The following is a 24,159-nucleotide window of genomic DNA, read 5'->3' as shown; positions in this document are numbered from 1 at the left end:
TGCACCAGAAGGGATGTGGAACCAGAGCCATATTTGAGAGGCTCAGACTGTGCAGAGGGTGGAGTCACTGGCAGAAATCCATCTGGAGGCCCTTGTGTCTATTTGGGGCCTGAAGGTGCACCATAGGGAGCAAGAAGAGTGCCAAAAAAACAGCATGGCTCTTTAAAGGACTAGATCTGCTGCAGCATGTCTAAGTGCCTGGAAAGTTTGGAGTGAAGAAGGACCAGTTAGGGAATTCACTCCTCGATCGGGAGCAAGATCGATTGGCATCCTGATGCCCTCCCAACTTTATTTTGACAGAGAGTTGTGGGTTGTGGTGGAGTCCCGCATTTGCTTCTTATGTTTCTTTTTATACTCTACTTGGCTTACAAGAAGACTTTGACTACGAAGAAGGCCAATCGGAGGAGTTGTCTCAAGAGTGTAACAGGTATGTGCCATTGATTTGGAGTGGGTCTCGTGCAAAGCCTTTGATTTCCTTCAGTGTACTGAGACACCCAGCTTCGCTTCATGGTCCTGGAACGCTTTCGGGTGAATGAGGGCACATTCTGGGTACGTTTTGGAGCCATGTTCACAAGCCCAACATCAGAGGCAGACCTTGTGCAGGTCCATCACGGCATCCGTTTCAAAATGTCACCGTACTGTTTGTATACTGTAGTCTTCAGTGGGGACATCATTCCCTTGCATATTGGAGAAAAGATTTTGAAAGGATTTGTTAATCAACAGAAAAAGGGTCCAGCGCACCGGATCCACATTCAATGGTCCAGAAAGAAAGGAACTGATATATGTACATAGGGGTGGGGCATATATAAAGCTCAGCTCCTTCATTTCCAGAGCAGAACAAGGTCAACACAGAGTTGCATGATGCCACCAAGTGCAGCACAGGAGAACAGCTTTGAAAAATTACAGAATCCAGTCTGGTGCCTGGGAAATAATCTAAAAGTCAGGATTCTGTGGTTGGATGTTTCCATCAGAAACAAAGTACATAAATTGACACATTTTCTCAAACCAAGAAAGAAAATGAGTTCAGCATTTACAGGAATTCTAATTTCTTCAAGTCTAGGCGTTAACCTTTTCTCTTCTGTTAAATTCAATATATAAGTTCCGTAACATCCTATAAATTAAACCAGCGAGTTGAGCTGATAAAGGTCATGGACTACTACTGTGTAATCTGCCATGGCTCCCTCCCCAAGATAGCTCCCAAGGAGGCTACAGTCAGTGCAAAACCAGGTGGATAAATGATCCTTCTTATGAAGCGAAGAACCTATGTTAAAAACAATCGTTAGCAACAAGTGGTGTCCAAAATGATTTCAAATGTCTCTGCACCAGGTATAAGTTCAGTGAGCCAGATGGGACTATCTGATTAACATGCACACAGCCCATTAGTAAGAGTTCCGGTGCCAAAATACTGTGGTTTAAAGGCCGATTCCCCTGCTTTTCCATAGGCTTCCAAAACGTGAACTGTTAAACAAGCCCTTCGACTTGATGATCTGTTTCATGGATAGTTAGATAAGACTCTACCTGGAGTGCCTTAAGTGCACTTTAAATGGTCGTGTTGAAGGTCATATTCTACATCCCTCACTAATCTCCTTTCTTAAAAATATCTTCTACCACTCAGTAGCTGCAGAGATATTGGCCAGAATTTCACCAGAAAGGTTCATAACCTCACACAAGACTCTATGGATCGTGTTACTTAGCACGAACATTTTGGTCACCTGTGCACCTTTACCCTAAACAAAGCATTCTGAAGAATCCTCTAGGTGACATATTGTTACTATACAAAATACTGCAATAAATACACTTCTTCTCCACAAATGGGGGTGAGGTAAGGGGAAGCAATTGCACTATATGCCTTATGAACTACCCATAGCTAAAAAAAGACCATGCCCACTTCTGGCTATGTCTCCGTTTCAGTGCACATTTTGTGAATGTGAGGATTTGCAGCTTCACATGTACATCTGAAAGTGGTAAATGAAATAAAAGAATATTTAGGAAATTCCAAATTGTGGATGCTCAAGCCACGTTGACTTTTGGGACTTGGCTTTTGGATATGCATATTAATACTGCGAGTGGCATAAAAGTGCTGTAGGGCAAGTGCACACTAAATTAGGACACTAGGCTATGTGTTATTCCCTGGCACTCAAGTCCCAAGAATGTAACTGCTATCAAACTTCATTAGCATTACAATTGTGTTATTTTCCCTCCATGTAATACATTTTCAGGGTCCTTCACCTTATCTGTGGTGGCTGACTTAGTGGTTGTGATATCCTTTCCAACGTTGTCCTACAAAAAAAAAAAAGTGTTATTTTCAGAACAGAACTGAATCTAAGATTAAAATACAACAAGTACATTTGAAACCGAGAATGTAACTAGTGTACTAAAATTAGTGCATATTAATGGAAATTAATAAAAGCAAACCACTAAACATAGTTCGTTTGAGTTTGTAGCCAACATTCTCATTCAACAAAAGAAGATGTGTGCTGTCAATGCACGGCAGCATGCTACTGTGCGATTTTGTCAAAGCATTGCTGCTGTAGTATCATCAGAGAATTTCCCAGTTAATACAGTGTTCTTTAATATATCATTCATATTATATGCTGCTGTAGATCACATAACATGTACACTCATGCCATCTACTGTGCATGTTGATTTTCTTCGAACAAGAGGTGATGAATTTCCGGTGATTTGTGATGCATTCACCATTGCTTGCTTTCCCACTGCCACCCGCTTATCTGCAGCATCAATCTTATCGCTCTCCTTATCGTGTAGAGGGGATATCACATGACGTGTGAATGAACACCCTTTTACAACCCATGTGAGAGAGTCAGGTGGGACATATCCGCAAATGTTGATGGGATATTGTGGGTGGCTTTGTATTTCTTTTCCACCCGGGGCATGATGGCATATGTAATTGGAAATTCTCTGATGTAGAACCGTTGCACTTCTTCATGGGTGCAGAAGCAAAAAAGGTACTTGGGGGGCTGCCTTATTAGACAATATTCAAATTAATCTTGTTATGGATTTTACTCTTGTGGGCACCGATTTTGAGAACACATTCTTGATACGGACAGAGAATAGTCCATTCTGAGAGTCTGATGTACCCAGCAGTCTAAGATGATCTTCTAAGTCAACCAAAATTCAAACAGACTATGCATCTCCCTTTCGCCATTGCCCTTCTACTCCTCCTGGAGAGTGGGATGCAAAAAACGCCTTACCAAATATTTTTCCATAATCCAAAAGTGGGATGCATTTTTACATAAACTGGACTGCCAACACAGCCAAATAGCAATAAGCAAAGTTTTTCTTAAGTAGAGCTTCATGTATTTTCCAATTCTCTACAAGCAGGAGGTTGAAGGAGAGATTATTACAGTAGCCATTATGGATATAGGTTGAACAGATATAAAGGGATCGGCACGGACTGTGTTGTCCTTGATGGTTTGCCATTTGTCTGCCACAGCTGTCAACTCTTTCTTGACTTTGTTTGCATTTGTTTTTTTCAACGCAGAGGGACTCCATTGATAGTGTGTGAACTATGCTTACAGGTGTATGGAAAGTATACAATATCACATTTGATCTACAGAATTTGTCCTCCAAATGAAGAAAATTGCACAGGTCTGCTTTCTAGCACATGCGGTTTGTCAAGGCACCTCAAATGGCATCTTTAATCCTTTGCAGGTGGCTGCTTTTACTGCACCCTCCCTACAATTGTGGCAGTCAATGCTGTTCAGCATATAACAATAACATCCTGAATTCAGTAAACAGTTTTAAGAGCCTAATTCAGCACAGTTTATTATTGATTCCATTAAAACATCGATTATAAAGTTATACATTTCACCACTGAGGAACCCTCATTATCACAGGAGAAAAACAAAAGCAGAAAGAGCATGAAGAGTCAGTAGTCACTCTGCTCTTTCCAAACCTTCCCCAAGCATTTAATTAGCAGAATTATCTCCTGAATTAGAAACTGGTAATTAGGGGCACTGTGTCAAAACATGATGTGGACGCTTAATGTGGTTAAGTGGGGGAAGTAGAGATTGAAATATACCTCTGCAGGAGCCAAAGTGGATAACTTAGCTATTAGATAGCAGACCCTTCCTCTCAGTCATCCTGCCACAGTGATTAGGATGCCTACAGACCTACCGCTATATCCCTTGTCCTAGATATCACTCTTTACATGTGTAGTCAGCACATGGCAAGACCAATCAGTCTGACATATCCAGGTCCTGTACCTTTGCATAGTCAGTAGGTGGTCTGCAACTGTGTCTCTGCTACCTGCCCTCTACAAAAAGGATTGCCTGTTTGAGTAACAATAAGCGAAAAGGGCACATATTTCATGAGCAGCTCACTCTCATTTCAAAGTAATGGCCATCAGTCCTGCTTGTAACATACAGACAGGAGGATGAAGCCATTAAAGCGAGGGGGAGGATTAAGCCATTAAAGCGAGGGGGCAGTGAGCTGAATATACTCTAATGAGTAGGCAGTCTGCTGAACTATCATCATACAGGGTTGGCTGCCGTCTGAAGACTGAATAAATTGATGTATTAAATATGCCTTCTTAATGAGCATTATGTTGAGAGTATTTTCCACTCAATGAATAACAGCCCAACCAATTCAGAAATCAAGGCTTACTAACTGGAACTGCCCCGGGTTTCATGAGTACATTTGTGTACCATGATGGCCAAGTCAAGGTTTCTGGGTATGATGTACATCTGATCCTCGAACAAGCATAGTGTTAAACTGCACAGGTGGGTGGGATCGTTCCAAATGTACATTCAGCACAGTAATTGCCTTGTTGAAAAGAAAATATTACCATTGTGTGTGTTGTCACTTCCAGTTTACAAAGTCATTCTATGGAAGGCTACCAACAATTCAGTAAACACTGTTGGTTAGCCCGCTCATGCACACTGATCAGTGCTGGAGGAGACAGGGTAGGTCCGACATCCCTGCACAACAGAAGGGCTGGCGATAATCTGCAAAATAATTTATAAAAATGACCGCAATTAACCTGCATTTAGCACAACTATACCTTTGCTGAATCCTTTCCTTTCCCTTCATCCTTAGAGGCTGGCTTACTGGGTGCAATGTCCTTAGAACTCTTGTCCTAGAAAATACGACAAGGCAGTCAGAGATAACATACTATCAAAGTACAAATGTTAGCTTCTGCTACCACAAATCCCCGTTCAATTAGCAACAAGCTCATGTTTTTCTTCATTTGAAATAAAATTACTCTTCAGGCTTCAGTTATCAAGTAAGCAAAGTTTGAAAATATTTCTAGAAGAATAGTTTATTAGCAGTAAGGTCAATAAAATTACTAACTTTTACTCTATCACTAACATTATTAATATTTGAAGATCACTTTGGTCAGTCACGATTATATGGCATGGAACTCAACTCCATGCAAAGATTGTGCTACTGTTATAGGTACACTGTTACACCAGGTTTAGATATATTCTCTATACCCATCCGAAATACTTGGGAACAATCACTGCACAATTAATTTAAAATCGATCTATAAAATATGAAAAATTGACTTGCCATGTATGCATCTGTTTGTTGTGTGTGGTGCTGTAGATTCACATGCTATGCATACTTCTATCATTTAGTATTTGGCTCAGACGTTTGAAGTTGTTTTTCTTCAAAGAAAGTCTTTTGAGTCACAGGATGCATTGAGACTTCACAATTAGTTGGCACCAACTTCATGTTAGATTGTTTTTCGTGGAGGAGGTGAGGGTATTAAGTAGTGCTGAGTAAATGCAGTACGGTGCACATGTGCAATTTGGAAAGGGAATTCATTAGCAAGGAGACCGCCAAATAGAGCCACAAACTCCCAGAAAGGATGGTGGACGTATGCAAGTCTACAGTATTACACGCTACAAACAGATGCTTACAGAGTTTACAGAGTAACATTTTCAGTATGTAGCACTTGATACACATAATATGCATAGTCTGTAAAGCAGTCCCCCCATAGAAGAAGTGGCTGATATGTGGATGATGCAGATGTCTGAAATAAGGTCTTCAAGACTGTTTGGCCAACAATGGCTTACTGACTGTCTAGGACAACCACATGATATGGCTTAGTAAAACTGTGTGGGTATGACCAAGTAGAGGCTTTAAATATATCAGCTAAATATATTTATTTTATTTATTTATTTTTTGAGTTTTCTATAGCACGAACAAGACCCAGGGAAGGATATCAGTGCACTTTACAAGGAAGCAGAGTAAGTAAAGAACATTTTGCAAAACAAAAGATCAAACAAAGTATCAAAATATTTCTAAACAAGGTTAGGTTAGCCATACAGGCGAAGGACTCAATAAGGTGTTTGAGGAAACAAGTATGAAGTCGAAAACTGGTTCAGTGCCTTGCGGAATTAAGGGAGGAATTTGCTCATCAGGAATGATTTTGCTTCCCTTTTGAATAGTGGTGTCGAGGAGATTTTTTTGATTCACAGAGGCAGCAAGTTCCATATTCTTGGTGCCGCTCCGGTGAACGCTCTGTCAGAAGTTTTTTTCTTGCTGAAACGAGAGGGTTTCAGGAGTAAATTGTCGGCGGTCCGAGAATGTCTGTTTCCTCCCGATAAGGTAGGTTTTTGGGATGGGTACTGGGGGGTATTGTGGTGTAGCGCTTTAGGAGTGATGCAGGCCATCTTTAGTTGGAATCTAGCTTCAGAAGGTAGCCAGTTGAGCGCCTTCAGGTGTGGTGAAATGTGGTCAAGTTTCCTAGATCCTGTTAGATGTCTTGCTGCTGCATTGAGACAGGCTTTCAAAGGGGCTGTTGAGATTTTGGGAAGCCCCGGGAGGGTAGTGCAACAACCTTGAGATGACTAAAGAGTGAAATGAAGTTTTGAGGTCAAGGATCTCGATGAATGGTTTAATTTTTCTGAGATAGCTGAGATGAAACGGGCATTTTTAGCTAACAGATTGATGTGCGCTTGCATGTTAAGGCTCTTATCCAGTGTAATACCAAGCGAATTTGTGGGGTCCACCAGAGTCGGCATGCAATTCAGATCAGTGATCATCTGGGCCCATTCCTTTATCTCCAGAGAGTTTTTAAGGGGGGGGGGGGGCGATTAATAGAAATTCAGTTTTTTGCGAGTTTAGCTTGAGGAAGTTGGTTGTTAGCCAGTGGACGGTCGTTTCCAGAGCTTGATTCATCATCTTTATCTCTTCAATGGAGGAGATCTTGATGTAAAGTTGAGGGTCGTCCGTGTACATGTGGAAGGAGATATTGGTTTGCTGTAGTAGCTCGGTTAGTGGTTCGACATATAGGTTGAATAGCATAGGGGATAGAGTTGAGCCTTGTAGTACTCTAAGTTGGTTGGGTGAAGAGGGAGAAAGATTTTTGTTTACCATGAACGTTTGCATTCTGTTTTCCAGAAACGATATGAACCATTGAAGGACTGTTCCAGATAAACCCATCCTGTCTTCCAGTCTTCGTAGAATTTTGTCGTGATTGACCCTGTAGAAGGCTGAGGAGATTGCAGAGAAAGGCCATGGTTGCTATCTTTTTGCATGTAGAGTGTGCCCTAGGGGTAACAGAGAATGATCTTTTGGCAGTGGGAGGTGGCATGGTACACAGGCAGCGTGCCATGTCGACTTTGTTTTGTCTGCACCAGGCCATGTATGCGGTAGTGGCAGTCTGCATGGCCTAGATAAGGGGTCCCTAGGGGACCCTTTTCAGTCCCAATGCCCTAGGCACCCATGTACCTTTTACTAGGACTTACAGGGAGCCTGAATGGCAAACTTTCACGGAAAGAACACTGGTACTGGGAGCCTGGACAGCAGGGATCCAATGCTCTACAGTGAAAGTTGCATGAAAAGCCAGGCAAAAAGTGTGTGTGTGTGGGGGTTTGAAGGGATACTGCAACTGAACCCATTTTCTCACACTTACCCTGTAAGCATCTGTTTGTGACATGTAGTGCTGTAGATTCACCTGCTTTGCATACTCCTGCCATTTAGTGTTGCAAATTGTTTTTCTTCGAAGAAGTCTTTCGAGTCATGAGGGAGAGTGACTCGTGATCTTGCTGATAATGTGTACGGGTCATTTTGAACAGATATAGAAACAAGTCAGAGCTCAGTTGTGAGACCAGCAAACTGGCTTCCGCAAAGATAGATCCAGCGCAGACCAGATTGCAACACTGACCATCATCATTGTGTAATCAATGGAATGGAACTCCCCCCTCTAGGTCAACTTCATCGACTATGAGAAGGCATTTGACAGCGTAGACAGACAGACCCTTTGGAAACTCCTCTGTGACTACGGTGTGCCAGATAAACTTGTAAGAATCATCAGGAAGTCTTACGAGGGACTGACCTGCAAGATAGTGCATGGAGGACAACTCACTGAAGCCTTGCAAGTGAGGAGTGGAGTTCGCCAGGGTTGACTGCTCCCACCTTTTCTCTATCTGTTGGCAATTGACTGGATATGCCTTCTCCCCAAAAATACAGGATCCATCTAAGGTCATGTCCATCAAATTTTCCTGAACATCACCCGAGAAGCCAGTTGTCCAAAGCCAGGTGTGTCGCCTGAAGGCCACTGTCTAAGAAATCTATCTGCCCAGTGAATACGTTGTGTCAAGGCCACACCTTATGGTGACTTTTGCTGCATCTCTCTCGTCCTTAACTGCCTGAGAGAGCACAGCCAAGCATCCTCCGGAACTTGTGGCAGCACCTGCGCAACCATCTCCCAAAGGGAGTGGGAGAAAAGGCCTAGTAAGCATGCAGTATTCACCAACCGCCTGGCCAGGCAGGAGGAAGAAAACATCTTTATTCCAAGTGAATCCATCGTCTTGGGTTCCTTATTCGGAGGGGCGGAAGGGAACGCACCCTGGGATGTAGAAGCCTGCACCACCAAGCTTTCAGGGGTGGGGTGTTGGCTGAGGAACTTTGGGTCGCCTGGAGCCGGGCGATGGTGGCGTGCCATTGTCATAGTCACAGGAGCCCCTGTGCTAGGCTTGGGCCACGTGCCTAGAAGGACATCGGTTAGTGCCTCACTGAAGGGCAAAAGGGGTTCAGAGGTGGAAGCCCCAGGTTGAAGCACTTCGGTCAGGAGATTATTCCTGACCTGCATGGAGGGCAACTCTAGTCCGAAGACCTGCCCTCTTAACCACCATGGCATAATGCCCCCTCCTCTGTAGCCACAGTTGGCGGTGAGAGCATGCCAGTATCTGGGGAAGTGTCCAGTCCACATGCCACCCAAACTTCCCCATGCCAGTACATCTGCTCTGCAGAGACCTAATGGTATTCCAAAGGGTCTATAGACCCCTCCCATTCCTCTCCCATGCCTAAAGCATCTTCAAAGTGTTCAGGCGACAATATAGAACCCCTGGGTTCAATCGACATCAAGCGACGCCATTCTGGCTCTGTGTCGTCGGGGATAAGGATGGAGCTGGCACCGCCGGTGGGCACCGGCAGCACCAACTTCGAGTCCGACGCCGGAGGAGGTCGCGATGGCAAGACTAGCATCGTCCGAGTTACAGGATCAGACCCATGAGGCCACACCAGCGTGTGGCCGGAGCCAATGGCATAGAATCCAATGGGTCCCCTTCCCACCCTGCGGGACCGGGGTCATCCCACTCAAAAATGTGGTACATGGCCTCGTAAAATTCCTGCATTTGAGCGGGGGTCACGCCGACTCCCAGAAAGGGAGGGAGGCGTGAAGTCGACCCTGGCCCGACTCCACAGAACCGTGCGTAGAGCGGGACGAAGAGGACTTGGGGCTCCTGGAGCTGTCCCACGACCACCTCTTCTTCGATCGGGAACGGGACCTCCGCTGAGGCTCGCTGGATGGTGTCGACTGCCGGGCCGCAAGGAGCTTCATAGCCTGCTCCCACAAGGCCTTCAAAAAACGACAGAGGGGTATCTCTTCCCGGATCGGCGCTTAACTGGCGCGGAAAGAAAAGAACTGACGTCTGCGTGCCTGTGTGGCACCTATACAGGTGACCGCGACGTCAACCGATGCTGACAATGCCACACAGAGCTGAATGGATCCACCCGATGGCACGCACGGGTTACTGTTTGAGCAAAAGTTTCCAGATCCAACCGGATGCCTGGGAAATTCAAAGGTAAGGAATCCTCAGCTAGAAGTCTCCATCAGATATACACCGCAATAAGAAGAAATGGGATCCAGGGGAACTTTGGATGCAGCTGGACAGTGTGGTCTATGCAGACGACCTGGCCCTACTCTCCATACACATCTGCAGTTGCAAGAGAAGACCGACAATGTGGCAGCCACATCAGCACAACATGGCCTCAACATCCGCAGTGGAAAAAATAAAGCTCCTGAAGGCTAACATGGCCAGCACAACTGCAGTCACTTGTGTAGGTGATGCACTGGAATGAGGTTGAGGCCTTACCTACCCTGGGTAGAGTCACAGACAAGCAGGGCAACAGACATCAACATCAAGGCAAGAATCGGCAAAGCAAGGGCTGCCTTCATTCAGCTAAAGAAGATTTGGAGCTCAAAGACCTAATGCTGCAAATCAAGATCAGGCTTTTTAACACCAACGTAAAACTGTTTCTTCTGTATTGAGCAGAAAAGTGGTGGACAACAGTGACCATCACCAAGTCCAGACCTACATCAACACCTGTCTTAGGAAAATCCTCCAAATACACAGGACAAAAACCATCAGCAAAAACAACCTAAGGTAGCAGACTTTCCAATGCCTTGCTCATGAAGAAATCATGACAAGACGATGGGGCTGGATAGGTCACTCCCTCTGCAAGCCCACATCAAACACCACCAGGCAAACCCTGACCTAGAACCCTCAAGGGAAAAGGAAAAGAGAAAGCCCAAGAAACACCTGGCGCCAAGGCCTTGTGGCTGACTGCTAGGAGATGGGTTACACCGAGAGTCAGATTGAAAAAAAATCCCAGGACAGAGACAACTGAGAGTCTTGGTTGATGGTCTACACTATACCCCAGGAGGGATAGTGTGTGTGTGTGCGTGTGTGCGTGTGTGTGTGTGCGCGCGTATGTATGTATGTATGTATGTAAATATTCTAGATGTTTTATTGTTTTCTTATCATCGGATTTTCTATTTCTTCATCTTAAGTAGCTAATAAAAAAAATTCAAAATCTAAAAGCTACATCCAACATAACTTGTGTGTCTCTGCTTGGAAGGGCCAGTTAACCAGTGCAAACCTCTGCTTTGTTTGCTACCAGCATTACAAGATTTCTCAGAAATCATCTAACACGCACAGTTAGGATGATCATATCCTGCAGAAGATTCTGAATTTGATCAATAAAGGTTAATGTGTTAGGGACAATGCCTCAGGGGCTGTGGGCACCTTTTTCCAAACTATTTGGACTTACCTGTACATTTGACACTACTAGCAAAATTAGTTACTGTATATACTAGGGGTATGAAGAGAGCCAGGTCCCAATAAATATGTGAAGTTGTTTTCTAATGTGGGTCTTATGTAGGCCAGAAAAAATCAAGCAAGGCTTCATGGATTGAACCCCACACCAGTTACTTAAAAATGGAGAAAAAAAATTAAATGTGTGCATTATACTCGAAAAATGGATATACGAAGGGCATGGCTGTCCTTAAAAAATGGAAAAGGTGTAGGGCCTCTAAAGCATACAGTAGAGTATTGTAATACTGTCCTAATCACGGAACAGTAAGGAGATATCAGTATTAAAAAGAGAATTATGCACTATTTACAGAACTGTATAACAGGTCTATCAAATGAACTCCTGAACCAACAAGATATGTAAAGAATAATAACATGACCTTTTAAATTAGTACTTTATTGAATATGGTATGTTAAGACATGAAACTTTATTGGTAGTGTCCATTGTTAAAGGCTTCTATTCAGAATACAACAAGAAATTAAAATTTTAAAAAGAAAAACTATGGGGTCTACAAACTTGTGGCAGCCTTGATTTCCTGAAAGCTTTTTCTAAATTTCTGGACATAAAATAGGGGAAAGCCAAAGATAGCCACATACTTGTCTCTTGAACCTCCCAAGAACATGTAAGGACCTACCAGAATCTGGATTACCATCCTCGGTTTGATTACAGGAGGAACACTTTCTCCACTACTGTAACTATTGTTTGCATCACCTCCTGAGTGCAGGTAGGTGATGCCCTACAGCATGTATGTATTTATGTGGTATTTTTATAGCGCAAACCTACCTCTACCCTATCTGCTAGGATCGTCCATAGAAGGGCTTTTCCTATTAAAAGCAAGAGTAAGCTCACCCTCTGAAGAGTGGTAGCCATTCTACTGCCATTACTTTCTTGTACAGAAAGAGTGTGCAGGGCTTCTCTCTTTCCTCGATCTTTACATTCTTAACTAATTCTTTCTTCTGCAGGAGGTGAATATGCTCACTGTGGCTATAAACATCCATCCCCCCTATAAGGAATATGCTACTTACCAGTATGCATCTGTTCTTGGCATGTAGAGCTGCAGAGCCACACACTTAGGATAAGATCGCCATCTGGTGTTGGGCTCGGATGATTGCAGGTTGTTGTTGTCTTCGGAAGAAGCCTTTTGGTCACGAGATAGGGGACTCCTCCTCTGGACAACAGTGCGCAGGGGCATCCACTCCATCCTCAGATTGTTTTTCGCCATGATGGGAAATGATGGAGTGTATAAGAATAAAGAGAAAGGATGTCCATGTGTAGTGTCTAAGACAATGCTGGAACAGATACAGGTCCCGGGGAGGCGGGTGGGCGTGTGTGGCTCTGCAGCTCTACATGCCAAGAATAGATGCATACTGGTAAGTAGCATATTCCGTTCGAGGCATATGAGCTGCAGATCACACACTTAGGATAGACTATATAGCAGTGTCTCCCCTAGCGGTGGTCACCTGTATCCGTTGCAGCAGTTTGGAATAGAGTTTTTAGGACAGCTTGGCCTACGGAAGCTTGTTGTTTGGATTGCACATCAACACAGTAATGTTTAGTGAAGGTGTGTGTGGTAGACCATGTGGCTGCTTTGCAAATATCTTCTAAGGGAATGTTCCCTAAGAATGCCATGGAAGCCCCTATTTTACGCGTGGAGTGCGCCCTAGGGGGAACTGTAAGAGTGCGTTTAGCTTTTTGGTAACATATTTGGATACATTTAACTATCCGCCTGGCTATACCTGATTTTGAAATGGGGTTGCCTTTATGTGGTGGAGAGAAAGCAACAAACAGTTGTTTGGTTTTGCGAAAAGGTTTGGTTCTGTCGATGTAATAAGGCAAGGCTCTTTTAACATCTAAGGTATGAAGGGCTCTCTCAGCTACTGAGTCTGGATTAGGGAGGAAGACTAGTAGCTCGACTGATTGGTTAAGATGGAAAGGGGAAATTACTTTAGGTAGGAATTTTGGGTTTGTCCTAAGAAACACTTTGTTACGATGTAGTTGTAGGAATGGTTCTTCAAGAGTTAAGGCTTGTACCTCAATTACCCTTCGCAGGGATGCGATTGCGATAAGGAAAGCCACTTTCCATGTCAGGAACTGCAGTTCGCATTTATGCATAGGTTCAAATGGAGGGCCCATGAGCCTTGTTAGAACAATATTTAAATTCCACACTGGGGAAGGTGGTAATCTTGGAGGAATAATTCTTTTGAGACCTTCCATAAAGGCTTTTATGGCTGGTACCTTAAATAGTGACAGGTGTTGTCTATTTTGTAAGTAGACTGCTAAGGCTGCTAGGTGTAGACGTCTGGAGGAATACGCTAAATTGCATCTTTGCAAGTGTAGTAAATAGCAAATAATGTTTTGGATGGAAGCATCCAGTGGACGTATATTATTGTTAGTGCAGTAAATGGCAAATCTTTTCCATTTTGCAGCATAACATGCCCTAGTAGTAGGGCTTCTAGCTTCTTTTATGATATTCATACAGTCTGGTGGGAGGTTGAGGGAACCGAACTCTAAGACTTCAGGAGTCAGATTGCCAAGTTCAGTTGCTGTGGATCTGGGTGTCTGATTTCTCCATGGTTCTGGGTTAATAAGGCTGGGGAAAGGCGCAGTTTTTGATGTGGAACTAGCGATAGTTCCAGAAGTGTCGTGAACCAGGGTTGACGTGCCCAAGTGGGAGCTACTAGGATCAGTTTTAGCGACTGTTGTTTGAGCTTGCGTACCACAAATGGAATGAGTGGGAGAGGCGGAAAAGCATACGCAAATCTGCCTGCCCAGTTCATCCATATTGCATTGCCCTTCGACTGTGGGTGTGGAAACCTGGCGGCGAAGGTTGGGCATTTTGCGTTTTCGTGTGTGGCGAACAGGTCTATGTCTGGTTGGCCCCATTTTTGGAAGAATGGGAATAGGACTTTGGGGTGTAATTCCCATTCGTGGATTTGCTGTGTCTGTCGACTTAGGAGATCGGCAACCTGGTTGTGAACCCCTGGAAGGTGTTCCACTAGCAGGTAGATGTTTTGGGGAATTGCCCATCTCCAGATGTTCTGTGCGAGTTGGGACAGTTGGAGAGAATGTGTCCCCCCCTGTTTTTGTATGTAATACATTGTCGTCATGTTGTCTGTGCGGATGAGGACAGTTTTGTTCCTTAGATGTACTTGAAAGGATTTCAGTGCTAGGAACACCACTAGAAGTTCTAGGTGATTGATATGGAGCAGTTTATGTTGAGTGGTCCAGCTGCCCTGTGTGGTGTGTTGAAGGAGATGGGCTCCCCACCCTGTGAGAGATGCGTCGGTCGTCAGCACTACTTGTGGAAGAGGCTCTAAGAACGGCCGCCCTTTGGACAGGTTGATGGTGTTCCATCATTTCAGTGAGCGACTGTCCACCAACACCAGATCGGTAAGTTGTCCGTGAGCCTGGTTCCACTGTTGTGCTAGACATTCTTGCAAGGGACGCATTTGAAGTCGTGCGTGAGGCACAATGGAGATGCATGACGCCATCATGCCTAACAGTTGCATAAACACTCTTGCTGGAAGAGAGTGTTGAGTTTGAAATTTTAAGATGAGGTTTTGTATGTTGGCTATCCTGGCTGTGCTGGGATAAGCTATGGCCTTGGAAGTATTTATGGTGGCTCCCAGATATTGATGTATGTGTGAGGGTTGCAGTTGAGATTTGGGATAGTTGATGGTAAATCCTAAGTTGTGTAAGGTTTGAATAGTGCGGTGAGTGTGGAGAACGCATTTGTCGAAAGTATTGGCTTTTATGAGCCAATCGTCGAGATACGGGAAGACATGGATTTGTTGTCTCCTGAGGTGCGCTGCCACTACTGCTAAGCATTTGGTGAATACCCTGGGTGCAGTTGTTACTCTGAATGGGAGGACTGTAAACTGATAGTGCTGTCCGTCTACCATAATTCTTAGGTACTTCCTGTGAGCAGGATGCATGGGGATGTGAAAGTATGCGTTCTTGAGGTCCAATGTGGCAAGGAAGTCGCCTTGTTGAAGTAGTGGGAGGACTTGTTGGAGAGTGATCATATGGAAGTGATCTGAGTGTATGTACTGGTTTAGTAGTCTGAGGTCGAGTATGGGTCTTAAGGTCTCGTCCTTTTTGGGAATTAGGAAGTATAGAGAATATACTCCTGTACCCTGATGCTGGAGTGGAACTGGTTCTAATGCGTGTTTTTGAAGCAAGGACCGAATTTCCTGTTTGAGGAGTGTAAGATGGTGTGGTGACATTGGACGGAGTTTGGGTAGTATGTGTGGGGGGGTGTTTGTGAGTTCGAGGCAGTAACCAAACTGGATAATTTGTCTTACCCACTTGTCTGTTGTAATGGAATTCCAGACAGGTAGGAACTGTTGGAGTCTTCCCCCGACTGGAGTGGAATGGTCTGGGGGGAAGTCACTGTTTAGTGGTTGGAGAGGTACGGGTGTTGGTATTGCCCCGACCTCGGCCCTTGGTATTGTTTCCCCTATATCCTCCTCTAAAATATCCTCTGTTAGGGGATGTTTGTGCGGAGGTTTTCAAATTGGAAGAGGTGTCTGTTCCAACATTTTTGGAGGCTCCCCTATAAAAGGAGCGTCGAAAGGAGCCTCGCGGTTGTGGAGACTGTAATGCTCCCATTGATTTAGCAGTCTCGTTATCTTTTTTCATCTTTTCTAGTGCAGTATCTACTGCGGGTCCAAATAGTTGCTCTTGGTTGAATGGTTGAGCAAGAATTGTTGTTTGTACTTCCGGCTTAAAGCCTGAAATACGTAGTCATGCGTGGCGTCTAAGTAGTATACTTGTGTTGACCGCCCTAGAGGCGGTGTCCGCTGCGTCTAGTGCACATTTGATTGATGCATTAGATATGAGTTTTCCCTCTTGGATGAGGTCATTGGCCTGGGATTTGTACTGATCTGGCAGGTGTTGTAAAAGATCTTCTAACTGATCATAATGAGCCCTATCATATCGGGCTAATAGGGCTTGTGTGTTGGCAATACGCCAATGGTTAGCAGCTTGTGCTGCAACTCTTTTGCCCGAGGCCTCTAATAGCTTGGACTCTTTGTCTGGGGGCGGTGTGTCTCCTGTTTGGGAGTTAGCCCGCTTTCTTGCGTTTGAAACGACTAAAGAGTCTAGAGGGAGCTGTGCTTTAATGTACGCGGAATCCTGTGGGGCCGGTCTATACTTTTTTTCGATTCGGGGGTTAAGAATCCTAGCTCTAACAGGGTCTTTAAAAACCTCTGTGGCGTGTTTTATGACTCCCTTAATCATGGGCAAGATCTGAACTGATTTTTGCGACTGCTCAAATGTGTCTAGAAGAAAGTCCTCTTCAGGTGTATCTGAGTGCATGGTGACGCCATGGAAAAGCGCCGCCCTGTTTATCAGCTGCCCAAACCCTACGTGGTCATCAGGAGGGGAGGGTTTGGAGGGGTATGTAGTGGGATCAGGAATATCAGGTAAAGGGTAAGCCCAGTCATCTAAGGGTGCCGTATCCGGGAGTGTGAAAGGATCATTAGGATCATTAAGGTCATCCGGATCCCCCCTCCCCCTAAGTCATCATCATCATCCTGTGGAGGTGGTGTATGTGAAGGAGATGTAGAGGAGAAGGAGATGGGGGTGGGATGAGAGGTGATATAGGAGAGGAAGGACGAATGGGTGAGGTGGCGATGTCCTTCTTCTTTATGGGAGCTGGAGGAGGTGTTGTGTCCAGCTTCCTTTTCTTGTATGGCACAGCGGTGACATGTCCGGTTTTTGGATTGATATAAATCCTTTTTTGCGTGGGATCCGGGCGAAAAAGTTCTTCATTGTCCGAAAGTGGCTTTGGTGCCGACTTTTTCAGTTCCGATCTATGTTTTGGATGATCGGCAGAGTCTTTGTGGACTTTTTTCGGTAACGACGATGGTTTCGGTGCGGAAGAACTTTTCGGTGCCGGCGGGGATCTCGGTGCTGAAGAACGTTTCGGTGCCGGTGGAGATTTCGGTGCCGAAGAACGTTTTGGTGCCGGTGGAGATTTCGGCCTCGATGGTTTCGGAGCCTGCTTCGGTGCCGAAAGATGTTGAGTCTTCGGTGCCAAAGGTATTGTGGGCACAATAACATGTGGTTTGCTCGAGCCCGAGCCACCTGTAGGCTTATATTTCTTCGGAGTCGGGCCCGAGTGCGGGGCTTCTGAAGACGATTTTCGGTCGCGACTGGGCCCAGCTGGCGGAGTCTTGACCAATGTCTTTTTTGGGGGGGTTGGGGTAGGGGCACTGGTACTCACTCGTTGCCCCGGAGTGATGAGGTCATCAGAATCGTCCGCCTCGGATACGATTTGGAGGTTCTTCGGAATCGTCTTCCGGGACATCCTGGGCAAAGATGTCCTCTGGTTCTGGAGCTGGTCTGGCCATGATGTGGCGTCGAGCTCTTCGGTCCCGGATGGTTTTCTTGGAGCGGAATGCGGCGCAGGCTGGACAGCTGGATTCGTTATGTTCCGGCGAGAGGCACAGGTTGCAGACCTCGTGGTGGTCACTGTGGGGGAACTTTGCTCCACATTGCGGGCATTTTTTAAAAGGTGTCCTTTCCATGAGCCGTATCCGGAACCGGTCCGATTGGATTTAGACGTCGAGTAGTAAAGATTTTGGTTTCGAAAGCTGGATTTTCAGAAGTTTTCAGCCGGAGTGGAAAAGTTCATCCGAACCCAATGGCGAAAAAAAACAATCTGAGGATGGAGTGGATGCCCATGCGCACTGTTGTCCAGAGGAGGAGTCACCTATCTCGTGACCAAAAGGCTTCTTCCGAAGACAACAACAACCTGCAATCATCCGAGCCCAACACCAGATGGCGATCTTATCCTAAGTGTGTGATCTGCAGCTCATATGCCTCGAACATAGAATTTCTTTTCTCTTTACACTGCTAATACGAACAGTCCTTTAGAGTGGATGCTGTAAGATGCCAGATGTATTTAATGGCATGTATGGATAGCCCAGTACCCCAGCCCAACAATTCCCCCCCCCAACAAATCCCCTTGCACTGCCATTTCGTTGGGACACATCAGGGTGCACTAAAGATTTCAGATAGCTCCAAGGTAGATGTGGCCTTAACTAAAACTGTGAATTTCAGGTTTCAGGGTGTTTCAGATACAACTTAAGCTGCACTCACTTTGTCCATGAAACACTGAGAACACACTGATGGAACGGGTTTCCACATGTGGATGAAAAGCCATCCAAACACTTGAATGATTAAATTAAGAGGTATATGCTACAACTTTCAACGCTTAGGAAGCTCTTCTTAATGCAGGCTGACTACAGAAAAATCTGAAAGGCAACTAACATGTGCTCTAATATGTAGGGCCGAATGCATGATATAGCGGATAGTGCCCTAGGACTGGATGATCTGCATATTTTATTTTCACCTCCGACCACATCTTTAGATATTAATAGAAAAGTAACTAGGACACTAAACATCATAGAGAGAGTGCCTATGGATAGTTCCAGACAGAGTGTAAGCTAGACAAGAAATTTCCATGACCACCTGAAGATCTCACCATAAGTGTATTGGATGTTCAGGTCATTCTATTCTTCTCGTCATTGACACAATTTTAGGGGTAGGTTGATGAGGAAGTAAAGAGAAGTACACAGACACATGTTCTCAAGAACCCTTCTAGAAGGCAAAGGCACATGAATAAATCCTCATGCAATCTATGTGGGGAAAGAAGTCCAAAAGGGGTGTACCTTTGCTGGCTGACTGGGTGGTGCAGGTGACGGTGAAGAGCAAAATCCCTCTGAGAGAGCATCAATAGCTTTGGTGTCATCCTGAGGAGTCTGTAATAACAATTATAGAAAGAAAATCACCTCTGGATATTCCTTCATACACCAGGTTCAGTATGCAATAGATGTAATAATTTGTTTCAATGGAAATATGGAGCAAAAGTGACAACCTATCATTGCATTTCTTTATATGGGTAACGTATAAATGTGCCAAGCACTTGAATTCAAATATGCGATCCATTTTATGCCCTTCATGGCCCACATTGGCTACTTGTCAAAAACAGTCTGACTGCAAGTTTGAAAAATGTTTAATTTCAGATTTTTCCACTTTAGTTTCTATTACTGTCTGTAAATACTACAAATTACAAACAGACTGCTTTACAAAGGCTGGCAGTCATTCATGGAAGTGCAGATAAAAAGTTATTATGTGTGTACCAAGTGCGTTGGAGTGGCTCTATTTTCTTTTCTTTATTGTTCTGCTTTAACAGACAGCTCAGATAATGTAATTCTGGATTGGGCATTCATTAATGCAGCAGTAACGTTTGTCTTGATATCACTACTCATACATTGTTAATAGGTCCTGAAAAGTGGGGTACATTTTGTTCCCGTCGAAGAACTACCTCCAACAGTAGCAATTCCAGCACCGACAGTTGGAGAGGCCAACAACATTACCAACAACACGGCCCGCCTAACCCACAGTACACCTACACTATGCCCCCTTTTCCAGGTCCACATATGTGGCAACCACCTGGTTTCCAACAGGGACCATTACCTTTCAACCCCTTTATACCACAACCTTTTTTAGGCAGAGGCTGGGGCAGGGGCAGAGGAAGAAGAAGAGGCGGTTACAATCAGCAAAAACAGGTCCACTGGCAGGACCAAACAGACCAAGGCCCGATGGAACTCAGGAGTCACAAAGGGAAGAAAAATTGATAGTGAATCTATCAGATCGGCAACTAAACCAGACAGAAGAAAAGGTCCTTACTAAGGGGCTTATATTCGTGCCCACACCACGACGCGATGAATTCAGGACTCACTGCAAAATACATGATCTTTTTCGGAAAATCCGTCTGAGAAATTTCTTCACAAGCCAAAATTTCTCTTCCCAATCGGATTCAGGCATGCAAAAACCCTCCACCTTCACGCCCTCATCTGCAATGGTGCCACCGGAAATTCTGGCTTTCGAAAAAGCAGTCATCAAGGACATCAGTGCCATGACAGAGAAAAAAACCTTCCATAACAATTCCCGCCTGGAAAACTTGGCGATAACTGATCTCAGCAAAGACACGACGATCACTATCAAAGAGGCAGATAAGGGGGGAGCTATAGTGATTATGTCCACCCCTGACTACAGAACGGAATGCCTAAGACAACTGAGTGACACACGGTATTACATCCAAATTAAAGAGGATCCTACTAAAAAACTGATCATTACAATAAGAACACTAGTGACCAGTGCTTTAACACAAGGCTGGATATCGAAAAACGAGTCAGAATTCTTATTGAACAATGATCCCCGTATACCGTACTTTTACACATTACCAAAAACCCACAAAGGTGTTCTACCTCCACCTGGGAGGCCCATTGTGTCAGGAATCAACTCTGCTCTGGAACCTCTTTCGCGGTTCTGTGACCACTTCCTACGCCCCCTGGTACAAAAGACCCCAACTTTTCTACTCGACACAAGGGATGTCCTCAACATCATTAAACAAGCCAATGAGACTGGTACCAGTGTGGATGCACTTATTACCTTGGATGTAGAGGCCATCTACACTAACATTCCTCAGAGGGCCACCCTGGATGTTGTGGAAGAAGTACTTCGAGCACAAACATGGGACTCGCCCACACCAATTTCTTTCATCATGGAGTGTGCAGAGATTGCCCTAACAAAAAACGACTTCCAATTCGAAGACCGCATGTACCATCAAATCCAGGGCACTTCGATGGGGAGCACATCGCTCCCAGCCTGGCATGCCTCTACATGGCACATTTTGAAGCCAATCACATCTTAACTGAGACTCACATCTATAAGGAGAACATCACCCTTTGGCGACGGTATATCGATGACATTCTCATTTTCTGGAAAGGGGAATTGAACTCCATCCCCCTTTTTGTAGCTTGGGTCAACAGCCTGAACCCCTATCTACGTTTTACGGCCAATTCATCAGTCCATGAGCTTCCTTTTTTGGATTTGCTCATTTTCAAAACCCCGTTAGGTTTGAACACAAAAACCTACAAAAAACTCACCGACAGCCATAGCCCACCACTTTTTAGTAGTTTCCATCCCAAGGCTTTACGCAACAACCTACCATATGGACAATATCTTAGACTCCGACGCAACTGCAGTACATTGGAGGACTTCAAACGGCCTACAAAAGAGCACGTAATACTAACAGGGATGCCTTGCTTACCTCCACAGAAAAAATCAAAACTGATCTAATTACGTGTGTAAGCACTTTCACGCCTGAATCAAACGCCAACCAAAAAATAATCAAAAAACATTGGAATCTGCTGTCGGTAAGAGACTGGCAAGTCCCCAAGCCCCGATTTGCTTTCAAAAGGACCGACAATTTGAAAAGCTTGCTTATTAGCACTAGACCCAAACTATCCCCACCATCCAACCAGCGACTGTGGGGCCTTCCACCTGTTACAGGCCATCACCCATGCGGACAATGTACCGCTTGCACTCTAACTAAAACAAGCAAGTACATTAATTTTTCAGAAACCTTAATTTGGCAACAAAAATCCCATACCAATTGCAATACCCGCAATTGTATCTATCTAATTCAGTGCCCATGTGACCTTATGTACGTCGGCATGACGACACGCCCAGCCAAGATCAGAATTTCCGAACACCGAAGCAACATTAGGTGTAAAAAGATTAACACCAAAATGTGCACTCATTTTGTGGAGAAGAACCATACGGCCAATGACCTAACGTGGACAATTCTGCAGGCCTTTCCAGTGATCAGCAAGGAGGCCCTTTTCCGAAAGGAACAGCAGTGGATCTTCAAAATTTCTAGCCATACTGTCGGCCTCAACGATGATATACCATGGGCCACCCTTAACAATACATGATTCACCTAACATACATGAGATGACCAGATGGAGTCAATATCGTGATCTCACCAGCTTACATACAGGTGATTTTCTGATGACACCATAAATAACACCAATAGTCTTGTAGCTTTTTAGATCTCATTAGGCAAGACCCACTGGCTTAAATTACTGATCTTTCGCCTTCTTTAAGATTCTGAGGCTGCTTTACACCACCCACGCGTCACCGCATCAGATACTTGCTTGCAATCTTTATTGCAATATATAGCCCGCTGAGTCACTCCCCAGCGCGTGTTTCCGTGACGTTTGTTTTGCATGCTCAACTACCCCTTCTGTGGGACATTATCTATGTTTGTCCCTTCCGCGCATTGACTGCGCAATAAAGTTTTTTGTCAGTCTCAAGATGGCCGCACAAGTTCGCGGTCTAGTCGTTTGCTCCCGTGCGTGTGAGCACTTCCTTTATCTTGCACACACCCCTGCCGGCTTGCTACGGAAGCCTGAGCCTCGATAGGATCTCGGTTGTGTGCTCGCCCCAACTCTGTAAGTACAATGCGTTTCCATGTCGGTAACAGTGTACGGCAGTCTGTAGGGTACTCACTGCTCTCCTTAACTTTTTCAGGGCGAGCCATCTACGGCCTCCAGGCGAACCCGTACAGCATTTTCTGTTCCCCAGGGGGTGAGTCTCCCCACATGGGCCTCGTAGCCATCGGCACTTGCATTTTAAACCTCATCTCCTTCAAAATCAACCGCTACTCTAATTTTGAGGGCAGCGATGTTACACGTATTTCGGCCTTCCCCCTCGTTTACCACGCTTACAAATGAGCTCATAGACCTGGGGATGACAGTGCACTGTAACTATAACTTGCCCGGCCACATATTGCGATCCCATGCCATATAGCACTTCGTGAAGCATTTCATAGCATTTGGCACATATGGTGGTTGCACAGTATTATGTAGTTGGTAACACTTATGCGATTCAGCACCATCTCCTCTGGACAGTTGTGTGAGCACCCATTTAAACTGGCTAAGATGAATCACATTAGGTGCACGGTTACCCACGGGAGCGACAGCACCCAATTTAAATGCTGAAATTGTTATGTGTTTGTGTTGTCCTTCTCTTTCTCTTTTCTTTTAGGTACCGCAACAGTGGGTCCACTCCCCTTAGGGACCCAATGGATTTGCTTGGTGATGTACTTATAATTTTTCAATCACCCATTATGTAGTAGAGTTTATATTTTGGAGCGCTTTCTCACTTGGTCCTGAAGAATTGCCACCGACCCGTTTGGGCATAGAGCAAGAAACATGTCGACCTTTCTACTTCCCTGGGGAGCATTATAATCCCTCGGGGGTCACCGATTTTAATTAGGCTGGTATACCACCAGAATAAAATACCATACCTATTTTAACCCACCTCACTATCACTCACTACACTTGTTGCACCTACCCCCACGCACCCATACGGCTGTCTCTAAAAAGATCTCCGATAAAGAGCCCCTTTGCGGGAGCCCGTCGGGCATTGCAGCGCCGGCCCGACGAGGAGCACAGCCCTATGATGAAGCATGACACCTTGCTAGGTGTGTGAGGGCATTCTATAGAGACTAATCGCTCTCCTTCCTCCTTTATCCTCCCCTCTCCCAGAGGAACTGCACTCCTGGTTTAGTTCTCGATACCTTGGAGCACTGTGCAGGACCTCATTAAAAAAGCTCTTGGTTCCTCCCTTTTTTGAAACATTTTGTATATGCCTACAAATTTTATACAGGTATAACCGTATTTATGTAAGCACAATGGGCGCAGTTCTTAACCTTTTTTGTCAGTGGCATAACGGGAGGGGGGGAGGGAGGGTCTGTTTTTGGGAGTGGCTGAGGTGAGCAAGTTGTATCTGTCGACTACCACCCTCCTCCCACCCCCTAGAACAAGGAACACGTCGTCAGTCGAATGCCAATGCCGCCCCACCTCCCCCCTCTCCCCCCCCCCCCCCCCCTTCCCGGGAACAAGTCGTCCATCGAGACCAATCCCCTCTCTTACATGGACCGGGCAA

At 45.1% G+C, this 24,159-nt stretch overlaps 1 protein-coding gene across 23 annotated transcripts in view; it reads right to left on the bottom strand.

The window, feature by feature from the left end:
* CAST (calpastatin) overlaps positions 1 to 24,159 on the bottom strand; it is a 564,844-nt gene that overhangs the window by 13,376 nt on the left and 527,309 nt on the right. For all 23 annotated transcript variants that reach the window (XM_085632507.1, XM_085632509.1, XM_085632510.1 and 20 more), the window contains 3 exons: positions 19,029 to 19,118; positions 5,024 to 5,098; positions 2,230 to 2,280 (listed from right to left, as the gene is read on the bottom strand). In XM_085632507.1, the coding sequence (XP_085488633.1) occupies positions 2,230 to 2,280; positions 5,024 to 5,098; positions 19,029 to 19,118 (216 nt within the window). The remainder of the gene's footprint in view (positions 1 to 2,229; positions 2,281 to 5,023; positions 5,099 to 19,028; positions 19,119 to 24,159) is intronic.

The sequence above is a fragment of the Triturus cristatus genome, chromosome 2_1 (genome assembly GCF_964204655.1).
Source record: "Triturus cristatus chromosome 2_1, aTriCri1.1, whole genome shotgun sequence".
In the NCBI taxonomy this organism is placed as follows: domain Eukaryota; kingdom Metazoa; phylum Chordata; class Amphibia; order Caudata; family Salamandridae; genus Triturus; species Triturus cristatus.
The sequence above is the reverse complement of the archived record's forward strand: the minus strand, read 5'-3'. Positions and strand labels throughout refer to the sequence as shown.